Source organism: Rhizophagus irregularis, chromosome 7 (assembly GCF_026210795.1).
Source record: "Rhizophagus irregularis chromosome 7, complete sequence".
Lineage (NCBI taxonomy): Eukaryota > Fungi > Glomeromycota > Glomeromycetes > Glomerales > Glomeraceae > Rhizophagus > Rhizophagus irregularis.
Genome location: NC_089435.1, coordinates 4,649,282 through 4,670,621, shown reverse-complemented (window position 1 = coordinate 4,670,621; position 21,340 = coordinate 4,649,282). Strand labels below are relative to the sequence as shown.

The following is a 21,340-nucleotide window of genomic DNA, read 5'->3' as shown; positions in this document are numbered from 1 at the left end:
TTACTGCGCCATTTAACATTTTGCTAAATTTCTCAGTACTTAGTGATTGTAAAAAGATGATTAATAGCTCGTTGGAATCGCCCATCAAGACGAATCGAATGGTGGTAAGCTCATCTCTCTATAATCAATATTAACAGAGTTACTACTTAAAAACCATTTAATATTTTTTAATTTTGAAAATTGATCTAGTGATTGGATTTTGATGTATTTTATACCATTAGATTAGTTACATTAAGATGAATCGAATGGTAGTAAGATCGTCTCCCTAGGATCAATATTGGCAGAGTTATTACACAAAAACCATTAATATTTTTTTAATTTTGGAAATTAATCTAGTGATTGGATTTCTGGATTTTAATATATTTTATACCATTAGAACCAGTGTTAATTTTTCGATAAAAAGTTACTGTGTGGATTGCGCACAATTTATTGAGTCTTACTGTGCGGCAAAGTGGTATGGCTATACTACTATAATAGGCACTGTAATACATATGCGCCCAATCATATAAGGATATTTCAAAATTTTTTGTGCGCGTACGCCATACATCCTTTCTAAAAAAGGTGTGCGCAAAATTCTGATCAGTGTGCGCTACGCACATGCCGCACAGTGAAAAATAAATACTGATTAGAACCGTCTCATTGAGACGAATCAAATGGTGGTAAGATCATCTCTCTACAATTAGTAATATTGGCAGAATTATGATATAATAAAATTTTAAGTATAATTTTGGCCAAAATTATGTTAATTTTTGGCTGGAATTATGATATACTAATATAAGAAATTTTTTATATAGTCACTTTATAATCACCAAATATGGACTGTCCCAAATGTGTGACTATAAAGAGAGTTGATTGTATTTAATAAATATATTTAAGGGACAGATCATCACTCAATAAGAGAAATTTACTAATTCCGATTTATGCAGATCATTGCTAAAAATGGCTAATACTCCTTTTTTACCGGGTCATCGGCTCACCACATGATATGTTATACAAATTTTAAAAATGGTAATTAATAGTATCAATCCTAGCTAAGCCACTTGCAAAATTTGACGTCGCTAAAGTTCCACATCTTTGACTTTACTATGGAGGAACGCGAGATTCTGGCTATAAATTTCCAGTTGATTCAAATTTTAGATGATTTATTTTTGAACAATTTCGATCAAAAATGAGCTAATTTTGCTTCTTATTTAGTTTTTAACCCTTTATTTAGTTTTAATTTAGCTTCGTTTTTTTATTTTTTTTTATCTTTTATATACTGAATATTGTTCTTAATCACTAATATTTTATATTATTTACAAAGTTCTGCTTATTATACTATATTATGGTGCGTTGTTTACCATATTTTCTGTAGCTTGTTCTTTGAATGTTCGTGTGTAAGTTGAAATCCAGTTTTGTATTGTTGCTATCTTAGGAATATCATCAGCTTCTAACTCTCCAGATTCAACAAATATCAGTAGTTCATTATACATCTCCTTTGCTGACATTTTATCCTTTTGATTGAGGTTTCCGTTCAAAAAAAAACTTTTCAACAACTCTTTTACTTTCTTTTTCATTCTTTTTCCTTTTCCTTTTCCTCCTAGTTTTTGATTGCTTTTTAATGCCCATCCCATGGAAAATTGAAAATTCGCATCAACAGAACTAATTCAACGCAAAAAAATGTAAGATTATAATTTTCAATTATGTTTGTTATGTTTGTTTAAGCTACACGTTTATTTACCTTACATCTTCTAATTCATCACTACTATTATTATTATCCATAAATTCCGGTATACTGGTTGAATTTATATCTATAAAATACATTATTAGTCAAATATGTTTATGAAAAAAGACATTTATTTCAATTGATTACCTAGCAGAAGAATTGTCCAAGATGATTCGGGTTCAGTTTGTTCAGAAATCTTTGGATGGGAACGAACAATTGGTTTGGTGCAAAGATTGGCAATTGCAGAAGGAGAAAAATTATTCCATGGACCAAAATGTGGGAGTGATCGCGCACATATATAACCTATCATTTCACCAGAAATTGGCCATTTCCAGTAAAACAAATTTGAAATACCTTTTATTGTTTTGACGTTTGGTTTTGTATTTAGTTCTTTTTTGCTAACATTATTTGAATTTTCATCTTCAGGTCCAAATTGACTTCGATTTGGTTCTAAATTTGCCAGTGATGTACCAGATAAATGTTTAGCTGCTTCCACTATATCCTCTCCATCATGAATATCATATCCAATCCGAATATATCGTTTGATTGAATGAGAAATCTAAAAAAAAGGTAATTTTAATGTAAAATTTATTGCAATAGCTTTATAACAATAGTACTTACTGCAGCGTGATGGAAATCAATGGTTGTTTTAGCTTCACCCAGTTCAAGAAATTGCCAATCACAAACCTCAATTTGATACCATTCATTCCAATGTGAAACTATGGCCATAAGTACTGATGAATGGTAATGTGCCCCATTATCTGAAATTATTCTAATCCATTTTGGTTTATTTTTTATTGTTTCAAAAACAGCTTCAAATGAGGAGGCAGTAAACCAAGCATCCTGCTTGGTGTCAGTTGACCAGTGATCATAAGCTCGTATATCTAACTCTGCACAATTATTTTTTTTTGTAAAAACTAGGATTGTGTGAAGAGTCCAGCCACGTTTGCCAAAAAATTCTGCTTTAGTTTCCCTAGCAGATCTTGGCAAAATTCTCATCTTGTAATCAGCAATAAATAATGCACCATTCTCATCAAGATTGGCCAATGTAGCTTTAAATTGAGCATTCAAGTATACTTTTCGTGTTGTATGGGCTAAGAAATACTGCAAATGTTCTTTTATTTCTTCTAAAAAAGCTGCTTGATCTTCATTTACATGTGGGTGCATAAATTCAAAAAATTCAAAAAATTTATCACACTCTGAGCATCGTGACTTATGTTTTTCCAAACATTTTCCAAAGGCATATGGTAAACAATGAGAAATACAGGGATTATGTTGTGTTGTACCATCAGCATTAACTGCCAATTCTCTTTCATAACCACGATGCAAGTGACGCTTTAAAGTGTCAATTTTTCGCAATGCATTATTTTAAAAATATTAATAAAAGGTAAATTATAATATTTTCAAACTAAAATAATTTGTTTATTAAAAATTTTACTTACTAACTGATCTTTTTATGAAAATATATTGTGTGCAATAGCTATTAAAGACTCAAATGGAGTATAGCCATATTCATTACTAAGGTTGCTTGCCGAAACCTAGGGGTTTAGGCAAGATGGCGTTTCACCGAAAAGCGAAATTCTGCTGAAACTATATTAAAGTTATATTAAAAAACTGGCGAAATTTTGGAGAATAGCGAAACTGCCGAAACTTATTATAAATGCTGAAACTGCCGAAACTCTGCCGAAACTATAATAAATCTATAGTAAAATTTTGACGAAACTAATCGTAGGATTTTGAAGAGGTTTAGACAAGCAACCTTATTCATTACAGGTAAGGCAAAGTCCACCTATATCATTCCGATATTTGATATTATTACAATTTGCTAATCGGCCCAAAAATGATGTCTTTTTCATACCATTAGGAAAAGTTTCTTCAAATTTTTTCCACAGTTTGATTTTTTGATCACGCATATATAATATTGGTGATCCATTCTTATCCACCTGGTAAGAACTTTGCGTAACTATACTTCGATCTTGAAAAAACATTAAAAATTGCTTTTCTTTAATTTCAGACATTTGTTTAACAGTTCTTTTGGGTTTTATTAGGCTTGGTGCTCCTGGTCCATTAAGTCTTGCATATTTTCGTGCAGAATTAATTATATTATTTCCTACCTATATGTAAGTATTTAGTTATTTTTAAGATTTATTTATAATAAATTCAATAAATATAATTTTTAACTTTACCCCAAACTTCTCATTGAGTTTTTTATATGTAAAATTTTTGGCAATTATTGAAAGAATCCTAACTTTTCCATCAACTCCTCTTTTATTTGCTTCTAAAGCTTTTTGTAAACTTTCCCAAATTTTTTCACTTTCGCTATTAGGTTGAGATTTCTTTTCCATTACCAATAACATTTCTGATTCAAAAAGTTTTACTAGATTATCCCTATCAGACGAAGGATCTGATGCTTTTGTCCAAAATTCAATTATATGCTTTTTTTTACAAGTGGAGTGATATTGGTACAACCAGCGGCACAAAACATTGCTCACCACGCGTTTAATTCTTTTTCTTAGAATTGGTAATTATTTGGATAAATTTGAAATAAAATTGTGGGAAATTGAATTATTGTATTAGTTTGTTTATACCAATTTGTAAATAAGTTTGACCAATCTGAAAATGTACTAGTAGCAATTTTACGTTTTTTTATATTTTGCTCAAATATAAGATTCAATATATCAATATTTTCCCAATTATCACTTGTACAAGTGATTAAATTTTTACTCTTTTCTAATTTACTTTTTTCTAATTTATTCAGTTCTTCCAATTTTTGTTGAACATATGGATCAGTAATTCCGAATAAAGCCACTCCATCATATTTTTTGTGAATATCAATAGTTTCCCAAATTTTATTAGGTGTAGTATTCTTATTATGGTATAATTTAACACCTTCATTATAAATGTCTAAACTACATTCATCTTCTATGGATTGTACAAAAAGTGATTGTTTGCCTGCATATTTTGTTATAAGTGTAGAAAAATATCCTGGACCGGCACCATAATATCCTTCACGAGATGAACCACCAATTTTACTAACCACAATTATTATTTTATCTAAACAAATAAATATTGGAATAAATGAAACATCAGCTACTAACTCACGAACAATTGCTTCATTATCAAATCCCATAACAATTAATCCTGAATACTTTGTTGTTTTATTACCAAAAATTTGTATGTACATGTTATTAATAGCTGCACTCGCTGACGCTTGAATTCCAGAATCTTTACCATCACAAACACAACGGAAACATGGATTTTGTGTTTGCTCATCATTAAGAATTGTTATTGCAAAATTTTTACTGTTAAGACAACAATTAACAGACATAAATAGTCGGTAAGGTATTGGATTAAAGTTGGTTTGAGCAAATTTGCGTGGTTTCCATCAATTTCGTGCATGTATTTCATAGTGTAAATCTTCTGAAATAATTCCCTTGGCCAGAAGGGTTACTTCATACTGTTTTGTTTTGCTCATTGAGGCAGTTTATATAGTAAAGAACGCAAAATTCCAAAAATTTTTTTTTTATTAATTACGAAACCCGTTAAATTAATTATAGTTTGCCAATCATTTTCTCTCATTGAGTGCCGATCTGTCCCTTAATAAATTTGATAATAAAATTAAATAAATTTGAAAATAAATAAGTGGTTGCTAAATTATAATTCAGCTTACTAATTTTTAATGTTAAATATCTGATATTGGTCAATTTAGGTCTAAATATTGGTTAAATAATTAATCTGAATTTGGAATTATTAGCACCTAAATTGTGCCAAAAATATCAACTTTAATTTGATACAGATTAGACCATCTGTATGATATTATTTACTATATATATTTTTTCTATTCTGTAAGTTTACTTAAAATATTAAAGATGGTTTTGAATGTCATTTTTAATTTATTTGACAATTTTTTTTTTAGATTTTTTGTTAAATTACATGATATATTAATTCTAGTCAGAATTAAATAATCAGCATACAAAATATCCTTTTTTGGAATAAAGGTGAAATTTAAACATCACATCTGGGAGTAAGATTTAAATTTATTTTTAATTAAATTATGCTATTTTAAGTTTTATAAATTGTATAATAAAAATTAAAATTAATAAGTAATTTCATATTTTTTAAAAATTCCAAAAAAATATAAAATATAAAAAATTTGCTTTTATATTATAATTATAAAAATAAGATTGTAAATTATTTATTATACTAGTATTATATAATGATTTGCATAATTTTGGATAGTTACTCTTTGTATTAAAAAAAAATAATATTATTTAATAATTAGTATTTTATCATTAAAATATAAAGCTTTTAAAAATATGTAAATTAATAAAAATTTTCATTAAATTAACTTTCTTTTTAATTTGTATTATATAAATTTGTATATTTACTATATTAGAAGCTTTAGATATTATTTAATAATTTTCTAATTTTAATTTAATTCTAAATTCCATATGCTACTTTATAGCTAGAATTTCCAAAATCTTGTCCTTTTTAATTAATTTTATTATTTTTATTATATGATTATAATGTTAATATACTATAAATTAATATTTTTAATATTATTTAAAAATTTGGTCTATAATTAAATAAATTATATAGGTAACTCCACATGTCAAGCTATGATCCAGATTATTATGGATATTGATTTGTTAGAACTAGAAGAAATTACCAAACTTTTAGAAATATAACTATTTTCTTGTAAAGTTACTTTAATTATATCTTACAATTACTCCAATTACAATGTGTAAATAATAATATTACATTTTTATCATTATTGTTTCTATTATCTATGTGAATTAATGTCTCCTAATAAAAGTCTATGAAGTAAAATATTTTACAATCTAATTATACAAATCTATTACGAAATGGTTGTCATTGGCTTATAATCGGAACGAAACTCATCAAATAATATGGAAATTATTATACATTTTTGATTTATAATTTCCATTTGTTTATGTGTAACCCAAGAATCTTTATCTATAGCCTTTGAATATTCCATTTGAGCAGATTTTATATGTGATAATAAATAACCTCTATTTCCTAAACTTAAACAAGTTGATAATACATCTTCAGGTACATTATATTTTGTCACAAGTGTTTGACGACTATAATTAACAAATGTAAAAATGTGAGAGGAAAATAAGTAAATGTAAATTATAAAAAATATCACAACTAAAAACTAATTGACACATACCTTTCAATTCGCTTATTTAGACATTCATCACAGCAAATAATTTGAAATTCCCAATATCTTTTCAATAAATTTTTATTACTTTCTTTACAAAATTGGCATTGTTTAGCTAAAACCGTAAACCAGACATATTGTTGTTCGCTCATACCAACAAGTGGAATAGATTTTAGATTGGGATAAAATTTATTACGAGAAATACGCCAAACTTGCTGTGTAATAATTGATTTATCTGACCATAAAAAATGCCTTAACTCTTTACATACTGAAGAAAGTGAATACAGATCTTGCGGCGATAAATTCTCACAAATTTCCGCTAATAATTCATTTGGAAGTAATAATATATTTGATTTTAACCGAAGTGTATTGTATTTCATTTCAAATCAAAGGGAGATAAATTTTATATAAAGTGGCGTTAAATTAAACGTCTGTCCTTTAGGAGTAGAAAACCCTAATTACAAAAGCAGAAAAATATGGGAGAAGTAAAGTATTGTGGCTTGAAATTGCACATAAAAGAATTGGCCCTTTATAAAGAATCTTCGTCTACAATTTAAAAGACTATATCGGGTATTTAATCAAAATTACGCCATTATACTATTACATAATTTTGTACGACAAAAGAAATCAATAACGGAATATTTGAATCATGACACGTGAATTTATTCCTACATGTGAATATCATATCATAATATTCACGTTATAAATAAATTTATGGAGTTTCCCGACAGAATGAATTATTTCAACAAATACCAATTTGTCATCGTTATACAGTATATAATACTACCCAGAAATTTAAGTGTCGTGCTAATTTATTTAGAAATTTCCTCTCTTAATTAATGTACTTGCGTTAATTCAATCGATGATGTTAAAAACGATCCATTTATTTTTTCGGGTAAGGTAAGACTAATAAATGACCTAAATATATCAAAATTCTGTTTTTGCCTAACAATTTGTAAGATGCGAAGCAATTTAATTTAATATTATATGATGTAAAGTTTAGTTCTTGTTATTCTATTCTGGCAAAATCTTCTGGATTCTCGCTATATCAACAATACGATTGTTCTGATTAATTTATAACTTGAGCGCTCTAAAAAAAATCCGGAATGAGGTTCCAATTAAATAATATTTTTCTTCCAACATTCTGTAGTAACACCTATTGAGGAGATGACCAGAAATGACGTAATGGAACTCCAGTGTAACTTAATCATATAAACGTATTTAAAATTCGTAATTATTTTATCATTAATTACATATTTAATTATAAAAAACTAAATTTGAAATATAATGTGATCCATTGCATCCTTTGTTTGTTGTTTATTTATATAATGCCATCTTATTAAATAATCTTTTTTAAGAAATAAACCATTTAAAAAGTAAATAATTAAGAAAGTTGAATTATTAAATAAAAGTATTGAAATACTATCTGAGCTGCAAATTGTTATTTATTTATTTTTCTTATTTATAATGTATATTTTTACATTTACTTCATCTAATTAAAAGTATATACTATATACTATTAAAAAGTTTTTAAATTAATTATAATATTGCAAAAAAAAAAATAAATAAACTTTTTTTTGTGAAAATATAATTTCAACATTTTGATTAAAATGAAATTATATTTGTACAGTTGTTTAGCAAAATTAAAATTACAATTCAATTTATTTTATACTAAATAAGTTTTAGCACATAGTTTAATTATAATAAATAGTTATTGGATGGGAAAATAGAAATATTAGCTGAAAACCAATATGGCAATATTTTCTATCCAATAATTTAGTTATAGTTTGATTATTAGGAATAATGTAAAAACCAATAAGAATTAATGTTACTAATACTGATTTTAATCTTGGATATCTAATAAAAATATTGGTTATTAAATCCTGCATATTTCTAAATAACTGAAGTATTGAATAATAACAAATATTAATAATTTTAATATAACATTAGCTCTTAAGAAAAAAATTTAAAATATTTAATTAATATTTTATTTAATTTATTTAAGTTTAGTATTTTATAAAAAAGAAAAAAAAGAAAATTTCTGGTATTTTAATATATTTTACAATTATTTAATTAATTGATTTATTTTTATTATTGAATATATTATTTAAATAAATTAATTGACAAACTATCAATATTGTTGTTTTTTATAATTTAATTATTAATTTAAATTATTATTATCCAATTATCACTTAATGTCTTAATTATTATTAATGCTATAAAAATTGCAATTTTTTTAAAAAACATCAAAAATCACATAAATAATGCATTTAATAGAAGTTTGGAATAAAATATTATATAGTTAAAAACTGACCAATCAATTTGCATCAAAATTTATATTTTAATAAATTTAATATTATATTATTCATATTTAAATTTTTACTTTGATTTGATTTTAATATATATAATTAGTGATTATTAATTAAAATAATATATTTTTTTTAGTAATAAAATATTAAATATTAAATAAATAAAAATAAAAAAGTAAAATATAACTTGATTATAAAATTAAAAAATAAAACAAAAGAAATAATAAAAAAATCATTTAATAAACTAGGAAACAGAAACCGTTGTAAGTTCATAGCGAAAGATTTGTACAAAAATCCAAATATCTTTAAAAATTCAATTTGTACAAAAAATCTGGCATCCCTAAAAAAAAATGAAACGTTAAAAATGTTTCTTTAAAGTTAAACAAGTAAGAAAAGCCCTCACAATTTACCTTTAAAAAGTCTGGCATGTACGGTCAGCTCTCCTACCGAGCGAACGCCGATATGTGAATAACGTGATATAACGGATCGTACGATTATTGGTACCGATTTTAAATATGAAAAAAACCTTGATATAACGAAGTTTACTATTTATTTACCGTATAACATAGTACGAAGTAAAGTGTGTGAATTTCTTATATAAAAATGCCTCTCGATATAACGGATTTTTTTTATAACGAATTTTTTTCAGTTATAACGAAGAATTTCTTTATAATTAAATGTAATTATTAATAAATATTGATGCATTATGACATTAAATATCACCCCTGTGTTTTATATTTAAATTATGGATCGGGATTGTATCAGGATCGTATCGGGATTAATAATTCTGGCTATTTTATTTAATATTTAGGCAGAATTACATTAATTTACATTAATTCGGTTGTATTAGGATTCGATGTGAATTGTTATTAATTTATATTTATCGCAGGGGTAAGGTACTCTCCTAGTTAAATTAATATATCATTAATAATTTATTTATTATATAGTCAGTTATTGTTAAACAGCATTCCTACAAAAAAAGGAATTATAATAAACATTTTTATATAGAACACTTCAGGAAGCATTCCCTATAATAAAAAAAAAAAAAAGAACATTAGTAAATGTTCTTAAACGAAATTAAAAGAAAAAATTGAGTTGTCCCACTTACTTCGTCTCAAGCGTTCATTTCAAGTCCCTACAATAAAAAAAAATAAAAAAGAATATTAGTAAATGTTCTTAAACGAAATTAAAAGAAAAAATTGAGTTGTTCCACTTACTTCGTCTCAAGCCCGTCCATTTCAAGTCCCTACAATAAAAAAATAAAAAAGAACATTAGTAAATGTTCTTAAACAAAATTAAAAGAAAAAATTGAGTTGTCCCACTTACTTCGTCCTAAGCGTCTATTTTGAAGTCCCTACAATAAAAAAATAAAAAAGAACATTAGTAATAAATGTTCTTAAACGAAATTAATAAAAAAAATCGAGTTCCCCTACTTACTTCGTCTCAAGCTTCCATTTCAAGCCCTACAATAAAAAATAAAAAAGAACATTAGTAAATGTTCTTAAACGAAATTAATAAAAAATCGAGTTCCCTACTTACTTCGTCTCAAGCGTCCATTTCAAGTCCAGGAAGTTCCCTATAATAAAAAAATAAAAAAAGAACATTAGTAAATGTTCTTAAATAAAAAAAATTGAGTTCCCCACTTACTTCTCGTCTCAGGCGTCCATTTCGAAGTCCAGGAAGTTTCCTACAATAAAAAAAATAAAAAAAGAACATTAGTAAATGTTTTTAAACAAAATTAATATAAAAAACCCCCAGTTCCCACTTACTTCTCATTCTAGGCATCTATTTTGAAGTTTAGAAAGCACCCCTATAAAAAAAGATTAAAAAAAATGTTAAATTATCGGTAATCAGATCAACAAGTCACATGATCTGTATAACCGATATTCCTATACCGAAGAATTCATTATACAATACCGAATAATTCGTTATAATGTTAACGAAGTTGCTTATAACGAAGCCCTGATCAGCTGGAACCTAGGGTTCGTTATATCGAGAGGGGACTGTACAAAAAACCTGTGTTTCTAGATAAAAGAAAATAAAAATGAAATGCTAAAAACATTTTTTTAAAGCAAAACAAATAAAAAACAACTCACCAGTCCGGTATGTACAAGAAATCCAGAAACCCTAGGAAAAAAATAAGAAAGTCGTTTAAAAGAAAAATATATTTACTAGCTGAAATCTAAAAAAAAGGTAATCATAAACTTTTTTACTTGTTTATTTTTGATGTAGCATGAAATTTCCAATACACATTTTGTGTGGACCAATCAGAAATAACGTGTGCAGATAACCAGATATCACTACATGACACTAATTGTCATCGACCTTCATAAAATTATATAGTCCTTCGCTATGCTTCAGACAATAAATAAATATTATTTTATTTACATATTTGATTTTTTAAATCTGGATTGCATGCTAAATTAACTGGCTTACCATTTTGACAGATAAGATTTCAACATAAATAAAAAACATAAAAAAGAACTGGTTATAAGCCATGACAATTATTAAAACCACCTTCTCATAAATTCAAAATCAGAAAATAATGTATTCTATTTATCTTTTCTGAGCAATGTAAAAAAAAGAGCCTGTTATTTTGAAGTCAAATCCTATCTAGAATTAATTATCAAATCCATCTTAAAGCATTTCAAAATTGTATGAGTATATTTACTATAATTAACTAAATTATACGATTAGTCATGACTCATTGATTTATGAGTCATGACTAATATATATTATAACATATTTTTAAAATAGTTTTAAGAGGATTGATAATTATAATTTGATCATAGGATTCATCATGCCCTATCTGCAATGAAAAGCATGGGAATTATGGATTACATAGTAAATGGTATAAAAATAAAATGGAATATTATAAAGCGCCATACTGATCTAAAGTCTGAGTTTAAACTCCAGATCAAATCCCAGATTTATCTGGGGTGAAAATGGATTAATCCATATTTCATCCCAGATTTTCCTATATTTCACCTCAGATTTGATCTATATTTTATCCCGGATCTGATCCACATTTTACCCTAGATTAATTCCTTAAATTTCACCAAAAATTACATCACACCCAATTGTCAAACCCTGAATTAACTGAATCCATATTTCATCCCAGATTTAATCCATATTTTATCCCGGATTAATTCATATTTTATCTTGGATTTGATTTATATTTTATCCCAGATTTGATTTTATCTATATTTGATTTTATTCTGGTGATATAAATCCAATATTACGAAGTCAATTATTGATTTTAGCCAGTTAAAATTCTTGCTGATCAACCAATAAAATTAAATTCTCCTTACGCTACTCTTTTTAAAAAATTTTTAAAAAAACTTTAATAATTAATCTTAACTCTAGTTAGTATTATAAATTTAGCCAGAATTATGATTACTAAATATATAAATTTCAATATTATATAATTTTAACCAATCAAATTTATCATAATTTTTATATTATATAAGTAAAAAAATTGAGAAAATTTTTTATTTACTTAATCAATTTATTTTATTAAAAACTATTTAATAATGAAATTTTATAAAATTCTAATTATTAGATCATCATATAAAATACAAGAGATACCTATTATAGAGGTATTGCACTGAATAAATAATAAAAATATTTTATTTTAATCAGCCTGTTAATAGGTTAATAATAAATTTTTAAAAAAATCTCAAAATATTTTTCAACATATTTATTTATAAAAAATGTATAAAAATAAGTTTTTTACTTCAAATCACCAGGTAATTATTTTCATTAGCCAGAATTATCAATTTTTACTGGCATTATATTTTTTAATGCTGGTTGATTATCATAATTTCAATCACCTGGTGATCATCACCTCCAGTAATAGTTAGAAAATGAATTATATATATGATTATTATAATACTAAATATTTTCTCAATAATACCAACAAATTTTCTTTCCTATATAATTTAAAAATATTTATTGTTTATATTTATCTAAAGGGCTTGGTTTTTTTTGCCTTCTAATTATAAAATTGTTAAATAAGAAAAATAAAATAAATAATACCAAATGATTGATATGAAAATTTTCCTTTTAAAAAGTCATAACTTTATGTATAATTTTCCAATTTTATTGGAACTAAAATTTCAATAAGTGTAATGTCAGTTCCTATAAAAATGAAAAAAAAAATAATTAAAAAATTATTTTATTTTTGAAAAATATTTTTTGAAAACTTACCTAAGATTTCGGTCATATGATATAACGTGAGAATGGAACCAGCATTACAAACTTGGCAACTTGGCTGAAATTAAACGTAAAGGGTATGACATCTGGTAATAATTTAAAATCATGTAATCTCTATATTTAAGGATAGCCCTGAAATTTGAAATTAATTTAACAAAAATCTGAAATCTGAAATTCTGCCAAAATTAATTCATAATTAAAATTAATGAACCTGTAATTCCAGCCAAAATCGAAATTCAATAGTTCCTGCTGGAATTAAGTGCATAATTCCGGCTGAATTTACATATTTAATTTCAATTTTGGCTGGAATTTCAGATTTCAGAAGTTTGGATTTGGCTGGAATTACGGATTATGAGTTCAGAATTTTGGCAAATCTAATTTCAGGGTCATCTTTATCTCTATTCAAAACATCTCATGTAAACTTTAATAGAAATTTTACTTTATTTTAAAGTTATAAGAGAAGTTTCTAAAATGATCTCATAAACAAAAAAATCTGATCACATGACTTAAAACCTATGATATAGTCTAAGGATAAAATATAATCCGGATAAAATATAGATCAGATTTGGGATAAAATATGGATTAATCCGGGATAAAATATAGATCAAATCTGGGATGAAATATGGATTAATCCGGGGTTTGACAATTGGGTGTGATATAATTTTTGGTGAATTTTAAGGAATTAATCTGGGGTAAAATGTGGATCAGATCCGGGGTAAAATGTGGATCAGATCTGGGATAAAATATGCGGGATAAAATATGGATCAAATCCGGGGTGAAATATAGGAAAATCCGGGATGAAATATGGATTAATCCATTTTCACCCTGGATAAATCTGGGATTTGATCTGGGGTTTAAACCCCAGACTTTTGAACAGCATGGCGCCTCATAGAATATTTGTCTTACCTGCAACAGTTCAAGCAAATTTGCAATCGTAAGATGTTCACCATGCGAGATCGATTACCTAGATATCGGGCTGTGCAATGAAAGATTTTTTTTCCAAATACATATCTTCCGAATAAGCAGTATGGAAAAGTGCCAGCGAAAAAAAATACTGGAGAGGAAATTTCCAGTCAAGACATTTATGCAGTTAAGGTGAATTTACTTTCAGTTGTATTATACAGTATATTTGCAAGGAAGCAATAAGTTAATAGACAATTTTCTCATTTAGGATTTCAAAACTCATACTAGCATCACGGAAGGGCTAGCAGTATAATGCTTTGTTCATATGAAATTTTTTATCACTTTGGTTTGATCATGTAACCTGTATTATGTATTTTTTTCTCGTACGATCAATAAAGCAAAGACGCAATAAGGGCCAAATTTACCAGTTATGGGTTGTGGGACCATGTATGCTAATATTTTTCGGTCAAGTTTTATTGTAACGAAATAAATGATCCAGAACTTGATAAATGCGCAGTATCATTTAGTATAGATGTATCACAGGAACAAGTAACTGCGCAAAATAATTTATTCTCAAACTTTCTCGCATATTCTTAAAATTCTTACGTATATTATTATTAAAAGGCCCCTTGATGATCTTTACATATGGATAGCTTTTATTGTTAAATTAAGGAGAGTCCGTTGATCAGATTTTCGTGATGCGATCATTAACGTAATAAGCGTATTCCAAAATCGATCCTGCAAATTATATAAAAAGATAATGTCCCAGTTAGTGAACCCTTTTAACAGCCTTGTATAAGTAAAACGAAAAAATCAAGCAAAATAATCAAAACTTAACATTATTTGCATCATCAATATTTACAGTTAAACAAACTCGTATATTCTGCAAAGTAATAAAGGTAGGTTACTGGTAGGTTGGTTTATTGTTCAGTTAGCTTCTTGAAACATGTCACCACAATCTTAATCAACTTTCCGCTATAGTTGTTCCAAAATAAAACGGACATATTGCTCTTCTTGTTATATATCGGCATTTTGATCTTCGCCGAGAAAATTACTGACCATCATCACGCGTACAATAGACGCAATACATGAATCTCGTCAGTCGTCACATGCAACGGCACAGCAAAAGTCTTGCTGTCTGGCGCAGTGCCGTCAGTGCATCAAAAAAATTTATCTTATATAAGCATCACGTGCCGAATTCTTGGAACTTTGCGCAGTATCGTACCGGTAGGGATGTTAACGGTTCGGTCCATCCGGTTTTCGGTCCAAAAACTGGTGGTTTGAGTACAAAACCGAACCGTTATAGGTTTAGAACCAGAGTTTGAACCGAAGTTTGGACTGAAGTTTAGACCGAAGTTTAGACCGGATATTTATAGTATTTTATACAAAATTGTGTAATGCAGATCATGAATTTAAATATATCGTATATCGTCAAAAAATTTTTTATTATAAGAAAAAAAATTACCAACAAAATTTCACATAATGTAAAAAAAAGGAAAAAAAAAAGACATATTGCAAGTATTGATTCAATTTTCCATTCTTTCTTTTTCTGATATCCAATTTTTCATGCATATAATTGCCCTTGCCGTTTCAGGATCTAACCTATTTCTAGTTTTTGAAATAGTTAATCCCGAAATTGAAAATGCCCTTTCTGATGGAACCGACGTTGCTTGGATTGTTAAATAATCCTTAGCTATTTGAGATAGTACTTGGGTAATCCTTTTCATAAGTTTTCCACCAAATTAAAGAACCTGTATTACTATCTACTGGAGAATTTAAGTATCGATCTAATTCATCATGCGATACTTCTTGACGAATATTATTTGGATTAAGTAAATTAAGAAAATAATCACGAGATGATCGTGCTGGTGCTGATGGTATGGTTTGATTATTTAAGGGTAAATATGACAAATATAATTCTTGTAATTTACTAATAATTTCAGTTATATCATTATGACTAAATAATGTGGTTTTGTAGCGTGGATCTAATATTGAAGAAGTAATGGAAGATTGATTCAAATATTTGTCCCAATAGGCTTTCAATTTATTACAAATTGCTGATGCTATTGCCTTTTGTGTATGGTGATTTCCTCTTTGATAATGATCCAATTTTTTAAACATTCCATTAAAAACCAATCTTATATCACCTTGTGTAGGATTTTTTGATGATGATAATAAATTGGTTGCTTCATACATAGGTTCTAATACCTTTGCTAATTCCTGTAAAAAAAAAAATAATAATTAATAAATATATAATTATAAAATAAAATAAATAATAATTTATAAAATAAAAAATACCTTAATATGTCGCCATTCAGATATTGTTGGAAATAAATCTCCAAGTTCTTCAACATTTGTTGTTGCAAGTAATTCTGAAACACCCTGCATTAAGATTTGTCTATTAATCATAAAATATGTGGAATTCCAGCGAATGTCTATATCTAAAATTGGTTTAAGAAATTTAACTTTTTTAAGGGTACAAATTTCTGATAATTTATCCAAAAATAATGGTGAATTCTTGATTTTAACAACAAATTGACGAAGTTTTTTGATTTCATTTCCAACATGACTCATTCCTGCTTTTACTGCTAAATTTATAATATGTGCAGCACATCTGTAATGAGTAAAAGCCATATTATTAAACTCCTGATCTAATTCAGTTGCTAGTTGATTACCACATGCTATCATGTTGCTTCCATTGTCTGTAGTTAATGCAAGAATATTATTACTGATACTAAACTCTTCAAGAATTTGTAAAAGCTTGCTAGTAATTAACCCAGCTGTATGAGAACCATTTACAGGAATTAAATCAAGTAAGAGATTTTTTAATTCCCAATTGTTGTTAATATAATGCATTGTTACTCCAAGATAACAATCTTTTGAGATTTCTGAAGTCCAAATATCAGTAGTAAGAGAGATTTTTGAGTTAATTTGTGAGACTTCATTAATTAACACATTTTTTCTCATTTTATAATTTTCTATGAATTTTTCCTTTAAGGTTTGTCTGCAAGGTAAAATATAGTGGGGATTCAATTTATTAATTAATAATTTGAATTCAGGATTTTCAACAATGGTAAAAGGTTGCAAATCAGTTGCAACAAAATCAACCAAAGAATCTGTGATAGGTTTAGATTTTGATGGAGAGTAAGGTTTAAAACGTAAAGTAGTTTGGCGGGTTTCAGGTTTTTTATAATGTGATGGATGTTTTTTAGTTAAATGACGTCGAAGTGTAGATGTTGGATTACCAGGTGAATAAAGTTTTGCACACAAAATACACTTATAGTTTGTAATTAACCAACTTTCCTCATCTTGAATTTTTTGAAAAAACTCCCAAACATCTGCTGACAATTTCTTATTTATAATTCTTTCATCATCAGATGCTAAGGAATCATCTGATAAATTATTATCGTCATTTTCAAAAACTCCCGACATAGTTGTAATAATGCAAGGTGATATAAAAAAATGTAAGAATGTAAAATCCGTTATTCTTTTATTGTAAAAAGTTACGCGTGCAGATACACGTAACCGTTAATTGAACCGATCTAAAACCGGTTCACTAAACCGGTTTCTATCGGTTCGGTCTCGGTTTGGTTTGACGTTTGAACTGAACTGAAACCGGTCCTATGATCAAACTGCGGTTCGAACCATCCAATCATAAACTGTTAACATCCCTACGTACCGGCGATAACAGAAAAAATTAAGTAATAAATTTCTCGTGTATGAGGCTGAATGGAATTATGTGAAAATGAATCGTGATGGTAAGTATAAATCGGTATTATTTTTTTACCTCGGTTGCTAATACTTCCGTAATTATACTATAGGTTCGAAATTTCTTAATCCCAGAGAAGTTCTCTTTCGAGATTACATAGTCTGTGTGTTTGGAAGAGATATAGATAGACAAAAATTTGTAAATATGAGTGGGATAATTTATTTCGGAAATCTAGTATAGTAAAAGAGTGTGGAGTTATAGATATTTTTCGTAAATGTGAGAAAGAAATAACTTGATGCTGGGACTCGCATTAAATACTTCCTCTAAATTTTCGTCCATCAAATTTTAACGATGAGAATCATGTGACTTATTATCATGATTTTTATATAGATCTGTAAATCTATCACGGAGTTCATATGTATAATTCCTTCTCTTCTACATATACCGTATATTGATTATTTCGTGTACAATGCACTATGTTTAAACGCTCTGAAATACAGTGGTAAGACAAACTATAGAAGTGATTTCTTATGACAATGCTTTAACCGGGTCGTTTGTAAATATTTAGTGTTTTGGAAGAATACAGATGAGCCTTCTCTCATGAAGTTCTTGGATTTCCGCTTACGAGTAGGTAGGTGGTCTGGAAGAAAAGAAACGGAGCATGATCGATACAATAAAGACTGGACACCATCGGCAAACAATATGACGAAATGTCGGTAGTCAAGCTGTTAAAGTGGAGACGAGATTTCACGGCAAGTATACTCGTTATATTCCATGATGTGCCTCATCAATTACCATGCAGGCTGCTTGCTTGCATCGGGAAAGGCTGCTTGCTTCTTGATGACTGTACCAGTGCACCACCATTTACTTATTGTCTGTTCCTTATCAGCTATCGTGCACTACAGGGAGATGTTACAAAAAGAATTGAAACCCGTGTGAATGAACGCAAACGAGTTCAAGAAGAACCACTTGAATCACGAAAAAAGAAAAAGGGTCGGTATATATCTTAAATTTTTGTCCACAAAAAAACATAATTTAAATGTCTCGAATTTTATGTGAGTATTTTTTAACGACGATTATTATATCTGCAGAATAAAAAATCAATTGACCCATCTGTGAAAGTATCTTTACCAAAAAGACAAAGGAGCTATTTATCATATGATGATGATGAGCGTTCATCTTCCGATTCTGAAATAGTACCTGTTTCGCTCACAAATGTTTTCGCGAAACTTCCGATGAGTTTCATATTCTGACTCTGATGAATTGAAGGACAAAACGACCGAATCGAGCACATCTACAAAGGAAGTTGAAAATAAAAGACTGTTTCGCTCACAAATGTTTTTCGCGAAACTTCCGATGAGTGTTCATATTCTGACTGATGAATCGAAGGACAAAACGACCGAATCGAGCACATCTACAAAGGAAGTTGAAAATAAAAAGCCAACGACCAAAAAACGACAAGATATTGCAAGTGATGCTCTAAAAGCATATCAAATGCGTGTTTTACCAGGTGACAAGCTTATTTATGATTATATGGACGTGCTAGACTACAAACGAGATGAGGCACCATATCAATTGGGTGATAAATTTTTATAATACAGTTTGTACAAAATATTTGCCCCTTGATTATAAAATATTTATCGCAAATCAACTTCAAGACAAGGAGATAAAGGCAGTAAATTTTACCAAGGGAAGAACAATTGATAAGTTTCTAGTCAATTGTGAGGAAGGTGTCATGCAGTTTTTAGATAAGTTTAAACATATAAGAGACTTGGAATCTTTAGGCAGATGCCTGGGCGAAATTTTAATCAATTACTCTACTGCATCAAACGACTTAATTTATGTTCAGCACCTTCTCCAACACTTCTACTTCTTATATAAAAATGATACTTTGCTCCAAGCTATATCTGAACGTGAATATGGACACCTTTACTGAGGAATGTAACAATGCCTTTGGCTAAATACACAAGTCAAATTAATAAAAATAGTCTTAACCTGTTTGCAAATATACCGGGTGATTTTTGGTTATATTCGTCTGATTTGTGGATATTTAAGGGCGATTTTATGATGCCCGATTTGTGAATAGTATTTGATATTTTACGGTCAATATCATGCAATCATATGGTGATCATAGAATCAGATCTTGACGTTTACGGTCTATATCAAATGATTTTAGAATATTGTTAGCTGATTTATAAGCAATATTTATATTTTTTTTATATATACTGTATATATATACATAATAATATTAGTGTAATGAAATATTTCATAATTTATTTATTTATTTATTTATTTTGGCTGCAGCACATTTAATACTTTATTAGAATAGAAAAACGAATAAATTAAGAACAAATTACATTTATTCTAATTCATTAAGCATTAAACCTTCCATCATATATACAAAGACCTCATAAGTGTACTGTCAGTTGGAAACTCTAGCTAGGGGAGTAAGTGTTGTTTGAAACAATTCTTTCTTAAAGGGGAACCCTCCTTCTGGTGACTTACTGTAACTGCAACATGAACCCTGAAGCTAAAAACAAAATAAAAGGAGTAATAACAAAAAAAGTCAGGGTAAAAATTAAAGGGTTTAAAAAATTATTCAGGTATGAAGTAATCACTATAGTGTTCCATTTGCCCTGCCTATAGCTTACCAAATTTGTACAGTCTTCCTTTCAGTCTTCTTAATAAGAATTTAATTAGTATTTAATTTCAGCCAAAACCATGTTTATCTGAACCGTTAAAGTTTTTTTCCAAAAGACTTGCCCTTCTGTTTTTTGTTACCTGAATTCTTATATACAACTTTTGGATCATTATCTTAGTTCTGCTTGTAGTAAAAATCTTTCTTTGGTGGTCTATTTTTAGACCTATTCATGACTGGTGTTAAGTATCTCTTTCATATACCTGAAAATTCTTGTAAAGTGAAATTCATATTAGTAACCTTATTCAGGTCCATCCAAGAGTTGTAATACATTATTAATTTACAGTATGCCTTGTCTTAAACTATCTTGAAAGCTTTGCATTCTGTAGATGCAAGTAGTAATTGAGCTAGATTTTCAGTAAAATATAATATATTTATCATCATAGATTCAGGAATATTTATTAAGACAGCCTAGAATTTTTTGGGTTCTTTGCATTGTTTTAGATCTCAGATTACTGAAAACTATTATACAGGCAATTTTCTAATGAAGCAGTTTATACTCCATTGTTTCAGTATCTTAAAACTGACTTGAAGAAATTTATTGATACAGTAAACATGATGTATTTCTTCTGTAATTTCAATTTTATTGCTATTATATGAACCCATTTCTTAAAGT

At 27.8% G+C, this 21,340-nt stretch overlaps 3 protein-coding genes across 3 annotated transcripts; 1 reads left to right on the top strand and 2 right to left on the bottom strand.

Annotated features, from left to right (window-relative positions):
- Positions 1 to 1,322: 1,322 nt before the first annotated feature.
- On the bottom strand, positions 1,323 to 5,033 carry OCT59_027763 (uncharacterized protein; the record flags this gene model as incomplete). Its single annotated transcript, XM_066137212.1, has 8 exons — positions 1,323 to 1,641; positions 1,721 to 1,790; positions 1,853 to 2,264; positions 2,327 to 3,040; positions 3,148 to 3,155; positions 3,564 to 3,819; positions 3,892 to 4,115; positions 4,331 to 5,033. The coding sequence occupies 8 exons, from the start codon at positions 5,031 to 5,033 to the stop codon at positions 1,323 to 1,325; spliced, it is 2,706 nt and encodes a 901-aa protein (XP_065993623.1).
- An 839-nt stretch (positions 5,034 to 5,872) lies between these two features.
- OCT59_027762 (uncharacterized protein) lies at positions 5,873 to 8,002 on the bottom strand. The gene is made up of 2 exons (XM_025312818.2): positions 6,900 to 8,002; positions 5,873 to 6,810 (listed from the first exon to the last, which is right to left on the bottom strand). The coding sequence occupies exons 1-2, from the start codon at positions 7,268 to 7,270 to the stop codon at positions 6,564 to 6,566; spliced, it is 618 nt and encodes a 205-aa protein (XP_025188690.1). The 5' UTR covers positions 7,271 to 8,002; the 3' UTR covers positions 5,873 to 6,563.
- A 10,442-nt stretch (positions 8,003 to 18,444) lies between these two features.
- OCT59_027761 (uncharacterized protein) lies at positions 18,445 to 19,622 on the top strand (the record flags this gene model as incomplete). Its single annotated transcript, XM_066137211.1, has 5 exons — positions 18,445 to 18,528; positions 18,595 to 18,778; positions 18,916 to 19,019; positions 19,118 to 19,222; positions 19,296 to 19,622. The coding sequence occupies exons 3-5, from the start codon at positions 18,966 to 18,968 to the stop codon at positions 19,620 to 19,622; spliced, it is 486 nt and encodes a 161-aa protein (XP_065993622.1). The 5' UTR covers positions 18,445 to 18,528; positions 18,595 to 18,778; positions 18,916 to 18,965.
- Between the last annotated feature and the right edge of the window lie 1,718 nt (positions 19,623 to 21,340).